The sequence below is a fragment of the Pseudophryne corroboree genome, chromosome 1 (genome assembly GCF_028390025.1).
Source record: "Pseudophryne corroboree isolate aPseCor3 chromosome 1, aPseCor3.hap2, whole genome shotgun sequence".
NCBI lineage: Eukaryota > Metazoa > Chordata > Amphibia > Anura > Myobatrachidae > Pseudophryne > Pseudophryne corroboree.
The window spans coordinates 812,511,581-812,525,458 of record NC_086444.1 but is presented as its reverse complement, the minus strand read 5'-3'; the positions used below and the strand labels follow the sequence as shown (position 1 = coordinate 812,525,458).

At 43.6% G+C, this 13,878-nt stretch overlaps 1 protein-coding gene across 7 annotated transcripts in view; it reads left to right on the top strand.

The window, feature by feature from the left end:
• GSTCD (glutathione S-transferase C-terminal domain containing) overlaps nt 1–13,878 on the top strand; it is a 480,201-nt gene that overhangs the window by 391,408 nt on the left and 74,915 nt on the right. For all 7 annotated transcript variants that reach the window (XM_063919297.1, XM_063919322.1, XM_063919316.1 and 4 more), the window contains one exon: nt 7,320–7,448. In XM_063919297.1, the coding sequence (XP_063775367.1) occupies nt 7,320–7,448 (129 nt within the window). The remainder of the gene's footprint in view (nt 1–7,319; nt 7,449–13,878) is intronic.

The window sequence follows — 13,878 nt, the reverse complement described above, 5'->3', positions numbered from 1 at the left end:
TAAGGGATAACTAAAACTCCCTTCCTTCGAAGGAGTATCATCATTTCGGCCATTACCTTGGTAAAGACCCGGGGTGCCGTGGACCATCCAAACGGCAGCGTCTGAAACTGATAGTGACAGTTCTGTACCACAAACCTGAGGTACCCTTGGTGAGAAGGGTAAATTGGGACATGAAGGTAAGCATCCTTGATGTCCAGAGACACCATGTAGTCCCCTTCTTCCAGGTTCGCAATCACTGCTCTGAGTGACTCCATCTTGAATTTGAACTTCTGTATGTAAGTGTTCAAAGATTTTAGATTTAAAATCGGTCTCACCGAGCCGTCCGGCTTCGGTACCACAACAGTGTGGAATAATACCCCTTTCCCTGTTGCAGGAGGGGTACCTTGATTATCACCTGCTGGGAATACAGCTTGTGAATGGCTTCTAAAACTGCCTCCCTGTCGGAGGGAGACGTCGGTAAAGCCGACTTTAGGAAACGGCGAGGGGGAGACGTCTCGAATTCCAATTTGTACCCCTGAGATACCACCTGAAGGATCCAGGGGTCTACTTGCGAGTGAGCCCACTGCGCGCTGAAATTCTTGAGACGGGCCCCCACCGTGCCTGAGTCCGCTTGTAAAGCCCCAGCGTCATGCTGAGGGCTTGGCAGAGGCGGGAGAGGGCTTCTGTTCCTGGGAACTGGCTGATTTCTGCAGCCTTTTTCCTCTCCCTCTGTCACGGGGCAGAAATGAGGAACCTTTTGCCCGCTTGTCCTTATGGGAACGAAAGGACTGCGCCTGATAATACGGCGTCTTCTTATGTTGAGAGGCGACCTGGGGTAAAAACGTGGATTTCCCAGCTGTTGCCGTGGCCACCAGGTCTGAAAGACCGACCCCAAATAACTCCTCCCATTTATAAGGCAATACTTCCATATGCCGTTTGGAATCCGCATCACCTGACCACTGTCGTGTCCATAACCCTCTTCTGGCAGAAATGGACAACGCACTTACTCTTGATGCCAGTCGGCAAATATTCCGCTGTGCATCACGCATATATAGAAATGCATCTTTTAAATGCTCTATAGGCAATAATATACTGTCCCTATCTAGGGTATCAATATTTTCAGTCAGGGAATCCGACCACGCCAACCCAGCACTGCACATCCAGGCTGAGGCGATTGCTGGTCGCAGTATAACACCAGTATGTGTGTAAATACATTTTAGGATACCCTCCTGCTTTCTATCAGCAGGACCCTTAAGGGCGGCCATCTCAGGAGAGGGTAGAGCCCTTGTTTTGACAAGCGTGTGAGCGCTTTATCCACCCTAGGGGGTGTTTCCCAACGCATCCTAACCTCTGGCGGGAAAGGATATAATGCCAATAACTTTTTAGAAATTGTCAGTTTTTATCGGGGGAAACCCACGCTTCATCACACACCTCATTTAATTTCTCAGATTCAGGAAAACTACAGGTAGTTTTTCCTCACCGAACATAATACCCCTTTTGGTGGTACTCGTATTATCAGAAATGTGTAAAACATTTCTCATTGCCTCAATCATGTAACGTGTGGCCCTACTGGAAGTCACATTTGTCTCTTCACCGTCGACACTGGAGTCAGTATCCGTGTCGGCGTCTGTATCTGCCATCTGAGGTAACGGGCGCTTTAGAGCCCCTGACGGCCTATGAGACGTCTGGACAGGCACAAGCTGAGTAGCCGGCTGTCTCATGTCAACCACTGTCTTTTGTAAAGAGCTGACACTGTTAATTCCTTCCAACAGTTCACCCACTCAGGTGTCGACTCCCTAGGGGGTGACATCCCTATTACAGGCAATTTGCTCCGCCTCCACATCATTTTCCTCCTCATACATGTCGACACAAACGTACCGACACACCGCACACACACAGGGAATGCTCTGATAGAGGACAGGACCCCACTAGCCCTTTGGGGAGACAGAGGGAGAGTTTGCCAGCACACACCAGAGCGCCATATATATACAGGGATAACCTTATATAAGTGTTTTTCCCCTTATAGCTGCTGTATTGTTAATACTGCGCCTAATTAGTGCCCCCCTCTCTTTTTTAACCCTTTCTGTAGTGTAGTGACTGCAGGGGAGAGCCAGGGGAGCTTCCCTCCAACGGAGCTGTGAGGGAAAATGGCGCCAGTGTGCTGAGGAGATAGGCTCCGCCCCTTTTTCGCAGACTTTTCTCCTGCTTTTTTATGGATTCTGGCAGGGGTTAAAATTCATCCATATAGCCCTGAGGGCTATATGTGATGTATTTTCGCCAGCCAAGGTGTTTTTATTGCTGCTCAGGGCGCCCCCCCCTAGCGCCCTGCACCCTCAGTGACCGAAGTGTGAAGTGTGCTGAGGAGCAATGGCGCACAGCTGCAGTGCTGTGCGCTACCTTGGTGAAGACAGGATGTCTTCTGCCGCCGATTTTCCGGACCTCTTCTTGCTTCTGGCTCTGTAAGGGGGCCGGCGGCGCGGCTCTGGGACCGGACTCCATGGCTGGGCCTGTGTTCGATCCCTCTGGAGCTAATGGTGTCCAGTAGCCTAAGAAGCCCAATCCACTCTGCACGCAGGTGAGTTCGCTTCTTCTCCCCTTAGTCCCTCGATGCAGTGAGCCTGTTGCCAGCAGGTCTCACTGAAAATAAAAAACCTAAAACTAAACTTTTCACTAAGCAGCTCAGGAGAGCCACCTAGTGTGCACCCTTCTCGTTCGGGCACAAAAATCTAACTGAGGCTTGGAGGAGGGTCATAGGGGGAGGAGCCAGTGCACACCAGGTAGTCCTAAAGCTTTACTTTTGTGCCCAGTCTCCTGCGGAGCCGCTATTCCCCATGGTCCTTACGGAGTCCCCAGCATCCACTAGGACGTCAGAGAAATATCCTTCTTAATGAGACCATTGCACTAATAATTAGTACTCGTACAGATGTGTCCTCATACATCTAGTGCTAATACGCCACACAGTGGGAGTGAGATGACAAGTCCCACGCAACTCTGTTAGATGCATTTTTTGCAAAGAAAATGCATATTACTTGCATCACTATGCGAAAAAGACGCACAAGCAGACTCTGCTGATTAAGATGATATGGTGTGTGCGACCGCACCTGTATCTACATACGAAATGCTAGGTTACATATCATTCTAATCAGCAAAAGCTGCTTGGGCGTCCTATTTGCATCGTTTTGCGTTTAAAACACATTTTAATGGAAAAAGTCACACAATAGGACACTCGGCGCTACCAAGTCATGCCACAGCATTGCGTGACTAGAAGGGCTGTTTAACGTGCAGGGAGACTTAAGGTGCCCATACACTAGTGCGATTTGGGCCCTTTTCATATGATTCCGATGCATCGGGACGAGAAATCGGATGCAAAGTGGCATATTCGATATGATGCGCGGTCCCGTGCTCATTGGATCGGAGTCTGTAGATTACTATATATTTCTCAGATCCGGCAGCCTTGGCTGGGATCATATACAATACATCGTTTGCATAGGACTGCATACGATGTATCATATGCGATCCTGCCGCACGGGAAGCGACCGGGCAGTTCAAGGGAGATGTATATGACTTCTCCCTTAGGAGAAGTCGCAGTAGTGTATGGGGCCTTACGTGGACACATCTGTAGTTAGACAAACCCAATCTGCTTGTTTAATATTTTTGTCCGTATACTTCAGATGTTTTGTGTTTACTTCAACACCTGAATTTATCTACGTGAATAAATAAAACCAGTCCTAAGGCACAAAAAAATCCTTGTGCAGCCAACTGTAAAATTGGACCTCTGAAATCCTACTATAAAAATTACCTTAAATGTACACAAATACAGGTATACAGTGCTCAATTAAGTTCCAAAAGATATTCACCATTCAGTCTTTATAGATTCATTGTCCATCCTATGTCCTCTTTGTCCATGAAGAATCTTGTATGTACCTTCTCCTAAGGACTCAGCTTGGTATGATTCTTCGTAAGCTAGGTAGATGAAGGATGGTGGCTGGAGCTGAGTAGCAGTGCAGGTGTGCAAGCAAAGAGAAACAGAGGCAGGCACCAGAATTCAGGAACCGGAAAGGCACAAATAGTGTTGACCCACTAATAGTGACACTGGTTCAGTCACGAGGAGTTCTGACTTAGGAACAATACCAGGAAATAGACTCCATGATCCGGTTAATTAATTAAATAGGACCAATACTTTTCTCTATTTAGATGCACGTTATGCAGACAGCTGGAATACAATACTAGGATATAGGGTGATATATTTTAAATGGGTAGCTTTGGAAATAGATTTTTTAAAGAGGGGACCCTTTTATCCCACAAGGCTGCAAGAAAGGCCTCATCTTACCTGTATGACATTTAGGGGTATATTCAATTAAAGTCTGATCCATTCCGACATGTATTTGTCGGAATGGATCCGACAACCCCTATTCAATCTCATCTTAATTCGACTTTTTCAAGGGACGCAGAGGAGGAGAAGGTGGGCAAGCCGCAGGGAGACCAGCGGGGGCAACCGGCGGTCATACAGAGAAGATCAGCGCTACAGTGGGCGCTGCAGCAGGATGTCACTCAGCCGCCCGACCTCACAGCAGTGTCTACCCGGCTCCAGCAAGCCGTGAGGTCGGGCGGCTGAGTGACATCCAGCTGCAGCGCAACTGTAGCGCTGATCTCCCCTGTATGCCCGCCGTCTCCCTGCTGCTCTCCTCCTCTGGGTCGGCATTTCTGACTGAGATGGTCGAAAAGGGGGCCAAAACCTGTCGGTTTTGGCACCGTTTTCGGCACAAGCACGTGGATCGGCAGCTATTCCGCCGATCCACGTGCTTTTCGACAAGTCGAAAAGCATTGAATAGGTCAAATCACGTTTCGACCTTAAAAAGTCGAAAACTGACGTCTTTTCGACAGACGGCCAATTGAATATCCCCCTATATCACTTAGTTTGTGTTGCATCAGTCTATGCTTTTAATATTTTAAATGAAAAATTGATAACTACTACATGAATTGTTGGAAAATGGCAATTTAGTCACTAAGTATCAAGTTAAGGTAACAATGTATAGTATTTACAAACATTGGCAATGTGAGATTTATTAGATAGCTGGGAGGCAATAAAGGAGAAGACTGGTTAAAATTTCTCGCCTGGCTTCCTATTTTTACAGAGGAGATCCACAGTAGAAATAGGGTCGGTACTTGCTTAGGTGCTGTATCGTGTGCACAATAACTGTCTATATCTTTTTATCACATATTTTCTTTATCACTTAAATGGCATCGGAAATTTTGCCTAGGGAAAGAGAACATTCACTTTGATTTGGATCCAATTGTAACCAATTCACCTTGGTTTGCTAAATGTGTATTTTTTGTCATAATAGGCTATTGCTGTAAACATTATATAGAGGTGCTGCTTTACTGTGGGCCCTTTGGTAAAACTTTGCATTATCTGTCCTGTACTGCTAAATGCAGAAGAAATACTGTAGCTGATGATCTGTGATGATTTCAACTCCGTATTCATGTAAGAGAATGGAGATGTGCCATTAAAGGTCAGCTTTTCTTTTCCTCCATGAAACCGAAAAAAATGTTCTTTGTGATTAAAAAAAAAAAACGTGGTCATCAATCACTGTGTAGGGGGAAAAAAATTAGGAAGCTGGGTAGGAAATCCGGATGGAGTCAGCCACAGGTGAGGGATTTAATCTTCTGCCAATCATAGAGTCATCCTATCCTATACGGTAAAATGAATACGTGCACTCCTAATTTACAGGGCTAGAATAACAATGCAGTATTAGTTTATGCCACCTGAAGCAATATTTTTATTTTAAACAATTTGACTAACATTTTGTAAAATAACATCACAATGATTACTTTTGACAAAAACAGTACATAAATATTTATATAAAAAGAAGTGCCCCATTGTTTGATGAGAACAGTGGATTTCTTTAATGTGTTAAAAGAAAACTTTAGGAAAAAAACAAAGTAAAAATGCCAGATAATAGTTGCAGTGACAGGAAACAAATTCTCTATTCACTATTGATATATTGGTCATCTGCACTGTAACGGTGTCTCTCCATATAGGTAAATGCTACTTTATATGTATGTACAGTAGGTGTATTTATGTATATATATATATATATATATACATACAGTACACACACACACACACACACACACACACTGTTAGTGGCCCATTTATTTGGTATACCTCTGTACCTGCTCATTAATGCAAGTATCTAATCATTCATTACAGATATGTTCTCCTACATCTAGCCTCAATACACCTGGCGGGATAGAGCCGCCAGGTCCTGTGCAATTCTGCTAACGTTGCACGTCTCTTTTCCTGACTGCTGATTAATTTGATATGTACCACCAGAGCCGTAACTGGACCTTTTGGCGCCCTGTGCCAGAAAGGGAATATATATATATATATATATATATATATACACACACACATTTACAGATGGCAGCAAGAAAATGGATTTGAACACAAATCCTCTTTATTCCACGTTCGTGCACTTAACTTGAGAGCTCACTGTTATTCAGTTACATTACCCTTTATTAAATAACACATTTCAATATATTGCCATACCCAGGATTCAAACCTATAACCTGTTGCATTCCAGTCAAACAGCCTACTCATTGGTCTATTTGATTCTGCATAAAAACTATGATATTCCTAACAATATGAACCTACTTGCAATTTGTAAAAAAATAATAATCAGCATTGCAATTAAGCAGATCTATGTAGTGTGCAGCCACATATCCAATCCCTTGCAGCCACACACTACATACATCTGCTCAGCTGCAATGCTAATAATTTTTTTTCAAAGTACAAGGTAAGCTTCAAATAGTTACAATTCTCAAGGTTAGACTACTAGCTTTCTATGCAAGAGTAGAGAGCTAAATGAATAGAGTGTCTGACAGCAGTGCCACAGGCAATGGGTTTGAATCCCGAGTATGTCAGCATCTTGAATGTAATAAAGGACAGTGTGATTGAATTGCAAAGATCTATCAAGTTAGGTTGATGAATGTTGTTTATGAATTAGTGATGGAGGGGGTAGGGTTAGGAGACGGGTGGTCTGGAGTTGCTGGGCTTCAAAAAGGGGGGAAACCAAGTGAAAGTAATTAAAACAGATAATTGAGAAGTGCCACCAACAGCGCCCCCTACCCTGCAGCGCTATGTGAGGTGCCCCTTCAGTACACACCTAGTTACGGCCCTGTGCAACACTTACTAACTCATTTCTCCAGTTAAAGATTTATAATATTCATCATATTGTGTGGGTTTATTTTTGTTTTGCACATCGTTTATATATTTCTGAAAACAAGGATCTTAATGTATTCCATTAACTTCAACTATTTGTCTTCTCTGACTCTAGATTGTTCTGATAGAAAATAAGGAAGAATCTTTGATGCGTGCTAGGGAAAGAAGTAATGGATTAGGATTAACAAACATCTGGTTCATTCAAGCAAATCTGAATTATTTTGCAGGCAATTTTAATATTGGGGTAAGTTATTTTAATTGTTAAATTGTTACATTTTGTTTTCACATCCTACTCAAAAATGCTTCTCATAAAAAAGCAAATTGATAGTGCATTTTATTTTGTTTTGTGTTTCTGGATAACTGCAGAATCCCAGAAGATTACACTAAAATGTTACAAACAAGTATACTTTTCTGCTGTGTTGGCTTGGCTCAGGGGCGTAGCCAGAACTTTGTGGGCCCCATAGCAACATTTTGAATGGGCCCGGTCCCAATGCTTCTAGAGAAACACTTCTCTGCAGCAGTTGTTAATTTTATACCCTATAGTAATTCCCTAGGTCATTTTCTGAACCATAGTGGAGCCTTATTTAATGTTATGCCCCATAGTAGTGCCCTAGTTTCTTTTATGAATCGCAGTAGTGCTGAAGTTCACCCTATGTCACATTTCAGAGCTGCCAGTACACATTATGCCGCACAGTACTCCCAGTTCACAATATGATATATAGTGCTCCCCGTTCATATTGTGCATCATTACAGTGCCACGGTTCATATTATATAACATTAAAATGCCCTCCAGTTCATTTTATACCACACTACAATGAGCAGGTCCAGGGGCATACATAGATAAATTGCAGGCCCCAAGGAAAAAGTTTGAAAGGACCCCTATGTACCACCCAATGGCAAAAAAATTATATAACACATGTAGCTGTGAAAGGGAAGGTGGCCCTCTCAGCTATGGGCCCTATAGCAGCTGCACCTATGGTAGCTACGCCCTGTATATAACACATGTAACTGTGACAGGGAAGGTGGCCCCTCTCAGCTCTGGGCCCCATAGCAGCTGCACCCCTTGCATCTATGGTAGCTATGCCCTTGTATATAACACATGTAACTGTGACAGGGAAGGTGACCCCTCTCAGCTCTGGGCCCCATAGCAGCTGCTCTCCCTGCACCTATGGTAGCTACACCCCTGTAAATAACACTTGTAACTGTGACAGGGAAGGCGGCCCCTTTCAGCTCTGGGCCCCATAGTATCTGCACTGCCTGCACCTATGGTAGCTACACCATTGTATATAATACATGTAACTGTGACAGGGAAGTTGGCCCCTCTCAGCTCTGGGCCCCATAGCATCTGTACTCCCTGCACCTATGGTAGCTACACCCTTGGCTTGGCTATGTCTATGGGGACTAGACATGAAGAGATAAAATCTTAGTTTGATGACAGCATATTAGATTAAATATATTTTTATTTTATTGGTGATAATTGCAGAAATTAAAAAAATAAACACTTTTTTTGGATTCATCCAGTTGTTAATTTTGCACAATTAGTGTAAACCCATTAGCTCACAATGTCACCTCACCACATGTGTGTACTGGTTTTGAGGGTCAAGATCAATAGGGGGGACTCAATTAGCGGTGAAATTTACCACAATTGCTGTTTTCATGCCTTTGTTGCCACAAAAATGTACTTTTCGCGGGTATGCGCACTCCTGCGATTTGCCCTATTCAAATGCAAATGAGCAGAAACTGGATTACCGTGAAAATTGGTGCCAAAGTGAAAAATAGGTAGATCTGTCCATATCCCACTAAAAAGCTAAACTAACATCAGATAACAGTATAAAAGTTTATTATTGATTATAATAAACTTATTTCTGATGCTTAAATTGGGTCAAATGGCTGTTATATGCATTATTATTTTTTGTAAATGTAAAATTATAGAAAACATTTTTTTTTTCTTCAGCAAATAAAGTGCTAAAATTAAACTTGGGGTACATAAAAATGGGTATAAGTATATACTTGTCACACTCTTAAAGCACCCCAATATAATTTTGCACTTTTTCACCCCAAAAATGAGAGGTCATTATTGGCCAATTAAAAATAATTAAAAACTTTTAAGTGCCTAATTAGTCATTCAGGGGGTTGTTCAGAACCAAATCAAAACATTTTTAACTTAAAATAGGAGTTTTCCCCAAGTTTATTACCTGCTCAGAGTTGGTGACACGGTAAATTTACAGTGAAAACGTTTTTGCAGACAATTGAATTGGCGCTTTTGAGAATTTTAACACGTTTCACAGTAAATTTGCTTCTTTTTTTCGCGGCTAATTGAATTCCCCCCATAGTATTATTTTATTATTTCTAATATTATTTTATTTTGTATTTTTCTTATCCCAGTGTTCCTCCTAAACAGGGAAAACACAATGTACTAACTTGAGACACTAACAGGCCTCCCCTTTTTTAAGCACTAATCGAGCCAGTGCAATGAACCTAATAGTAGCTACAGTATGACAGCAAACACTGTACCGTTATATTGGGATGCAGTCAAAATGCCAGCAGTCGGGATCCCAGCAGTCAGGAGACAGACGCTGGAACCCTGACAGCCGGCATTTTGCCGACAGGTTGGCATCCCGATACCCGCCTCTAATTCCCACTCAGTTGTTGGGTCCACTCCACCAACCGAGTGGGAATAGAATTTGTGCGAGCGCAGTGAGCCCCCAATGGGACTCGCTACCAGTATTCTGGCAGAGAGGGGATGCTGCTGTTGCTATACTGACTACCAACATCCCGCCTGCCGGTATATTTTACTGGATCCTTTTGTAAAGGTTCAGAGGGTCTATTTGCCCTGCAAGAAAATTACCGAGATGTCAATAATGTCACAAGAATTTACTCTGGCAACATTGGAAGTGCATAGTTGTTCAGTACTGGGGGAAATGGAAGAGCTCCTTGACAGGTAGGCTATAAGGTTATTCTTGGAAATTTTCAGTGGCCGATAACATATTTCATATGAGAGATGCGAGAGAAGTGGTCTATTCTAGAAATCGAAAATGCTTGGGTATGGAAAATGTTCTACCCCATGGTAGTAATTCCTTGCCGAAAGTTCATTGTCCTAGGGCAGTATATTTAGCTCCCATAATTGCCTTAAAGTTGTGAAATTTGGTCCCTATAGGCAATACCACAATACACATTAGTGGGCCCCGCAGGGCCGCACAGCTTGTCTCACATACCGCGGAGAGCATTTCTGGACACCAAAACATTACACATTTGATGTTGCTACACAAGTGAAGACTCGAAAAAAGACAATTATTTGACTAATTTTGCGGAATTCTGGTAATATTGGCCTGCAGGAAAGATTGGCCTGATAGTATCACAGGCGACTTATCGTAGAGGAGCATATTTCACTGGTTCAGGTACCTTGAGTAAAATACATTGGGCACATTACTCCTTAGTCAGGCACAGCAAACAGTATAGCCACAGGAATCCTCACCCCCCTTAAAAATGAAGGGCAAGGTAGAATTCTTGACAATGTGCGTGTAATCTGGAGCAATGGCATGAACTCAAACACAAACACTGGCTGCCTGGGTGTCATCACACTGATAGAAAATTGCTTGCAGAGAAATCTTGCAATATGCCTCCTTCATTTCAATGAATTGCCACTTCGTAACCTCTTCACGTTACTTGATGGGCGAACAACTGATCCTGAAAGTTTTTCAGGTCTTATAGGGCAAAAGCTTGCTGACTGTGAAAAAAAGCTAGTTGTTAGATTTCGCAAAATAAATACAGAACTTCCAGATATTGACACAAGTGACCTAATTACTGACCATAAGTACCTCCTAGTGATGTGCAGAGTCATTCTGCTGGCTCTGTATCCGAAGAGCTTGCTAACATTGACCCAGGGCCGCTACATCATTCCACTGAAAGCTGGGAATCACACTCTTCGCTTGTACATTGCCACGTCACGCTTTCACGAAACCTGGTAACGTACAAATTACATTATGAAGGTATATGCCAGGCTTTGGTTCTCTTATTAAAAGGCGCTGGCAAATAAGACACGCAAGCATACCTGGAACGCTATACAATACTCACGATTCTTACCTGATCCTGCGCAATTAAATGTCGATGAGGTCAGACTAATGCTTACTTTTTGCATCCAGAAAATGTACTGGTCAGTATGTTGTTCGGTGAATGGTCAGATATCAAACGTTTGACTGTGAAAATAATTATGTATGCTAGAACCCAGGAAGATGCACAAAGTGTGAGACAGTTCCAAATTCCTACACTAAATTTCAGAGCCAAAGATTATACTGATGTAATTGACTGGGAAACAACTAAAGTGACTCTACCTCCGCTCCTCAGAGACATGTATAAGGAAGAACTGATATTAGAAATAGGAAGGGAGAGAATTAATTAACAAAGAGTGCGCCCAAACAAGAGTCTTCTTCTCTCCCTATTTCTGATAGCTCTCTGATTCAGGGTGTACCGCGAAGCGGACATACCTAGGGATTTACCCATTCATTTATCAGCCCAATTTTGGTCTCTTCAGTGCATTAGAACTTTAATTACTGACTAGTGCGGAATCACAACCCTTTTCTCCAGAGGAACTGATGTTGTCAGTTACGTACCCAGTCACATTTGCATTATTGGGTATATGTCTGTTTCCGTGCACACACAGGCCGTTGAGAGGACTGTGAAGCTAGTTACCACGGTCGCAACGTCTGTATGTGTATTTAGAGCAAGAGACAGCATGATTAGAAATACTCTAAAATCAAGGGAGGATATGCCAAAATTTGCTAAAGAATCTTATTACAAAGATGCTAAACAAAAAAAAAACTAACCATCTCTTTCTCTTACGTCCTAGAGGATGCTGGGGACTCCGTAAGAACCATGGGGTATAGATGGGCTCCGCAGGAGACATGGGCACTATAAAGAACTTTAGATGGGTGTGCACTGGCTCCTCCCTCTATGCCCCTCCTCCAGACCTCAGTTAGATCCTGTGCCCAGAGGAGACTGGGTGCACTACAGGGTAGCTCTCCTGAGTTGTTCTGAAAAAGACTTTTGTTAGGTTTTTTATTTTCAGGGAGCACTGTGCTGGCAACAGGCTCCCTGCATCGTGGGACTGAGGGGAGAGAAGCAGACCTACTTAAATGATAGGGTCTGCTTCTTAGGCTACTGGACACCATTAGCTCCAGAGGGTCGGAACGCAGGTCTCACCCTCGCCGGTCGTCCCAGAGCCGCGCCGCCGTCCTCCTCACAGAGCCGGAAGATAGAAGCCGGTTGAGTATAAGAAGAAAGAAGACTTCAAAGGCGGCAGAAGACTTCAGATCTTCTCTGAGGTAACGCTGCGCACCATTGCTCCCACACACAACACACACAGCGGGCACTGAAGGGTGCAGGGCGCAGGGGGGGCGCCCTGGGCAGCAATAATAAACCTCTAGGGACTGGCTAACATATATATATGCTGCGGAGGCAGAGGCAGAACTCTGGGAGGCAACGGAGTCATCTGCCGCCGGGCTCCTGCTCTGAAGGGGGGCACCTCTCCTCCCATTCTGTGACACCATTGAATTAAGTTAATTGATAGCTGTCGCTGTCTTTTCAGTGGCCGACTTCCTCACTGGTCCCTACACCTTACAAATCACACCCTCTTTATTATCTGAATATACTCATTTTACAAGTATCACACCCAGGATTAGAAACCACAACCTATTACACTGGAAGCAGACACCTTACTGATGAAGCTGTTTGCGCCTGTATAGGAAATATGAGAATTTTAACTATATGAAGATACTTCTCTGACAATTACACATAACTTCATATAGTAAGAATTCTCATGCTTCCTCTACAGGAGCAAATAACCCCATCAGTAAAGTGTCTGCTGTTAGTGTAACAGGTCATGGGTTCTAATCCTGGGTATAACTGCAAAGAAATTTGTGATTTAAAATAAGACAATTAAATGTATAAATACAGTATATAAATGTTTTCAGAACACTGCATATACACACACATGCACACAAACATACATATATTTATCTTAATATAGGAAATAGGGGGGCACCAATATTTATCTTGCCTCCGGGCGACTGTGACGAACTTACGCCACTGTGCGGAGGCAGTATATTAAATAATCCTCCGCCAGTATTGGAAATTTGAGCGGGACCGAAGCCCGCCGCTGAGGGGACGGAGCTTGATCCTCCAGCACTAACCAGCGTCATTTTCTCCACAGCACGCTGTAGAGAAGCTGGCTCCCCGGACTCTCCCCTGTTGAACACGGTGACAGAGGGCAAAAAAGAGGGGGGGGGCACATTTAATTGGCGCAGTGAGTGTATATAAATATATTTATATAAAAGCGCTGCTTTAACTGGGAATTTTGTTTCCAGTGTCAGGTGGCGCTGGGTGTGTGCTGGCATACTCTCTCTCTGTCTCTCCAAAGGGCCTTATTGGGGAACTGTCTCCATATAGATATATCCCTGAATGTGTGGGGGTGTCAGTACGCGTGTGTCGGCATGTCTGAAGCGGAATGCTCATCTAAGGAGGAGGTGGAGCAGATGATTGGGGTGTCTCCGTCGGCAACACCGACACCTGATTGGTTGGATATGTTGAATGTTTTAAATGCAAATGTGTCTTTATTACATCAGAGATTGGACAAAGCAGAGTCCAGGGATAGAACAGAGAGTCAATCCATGGCTTTG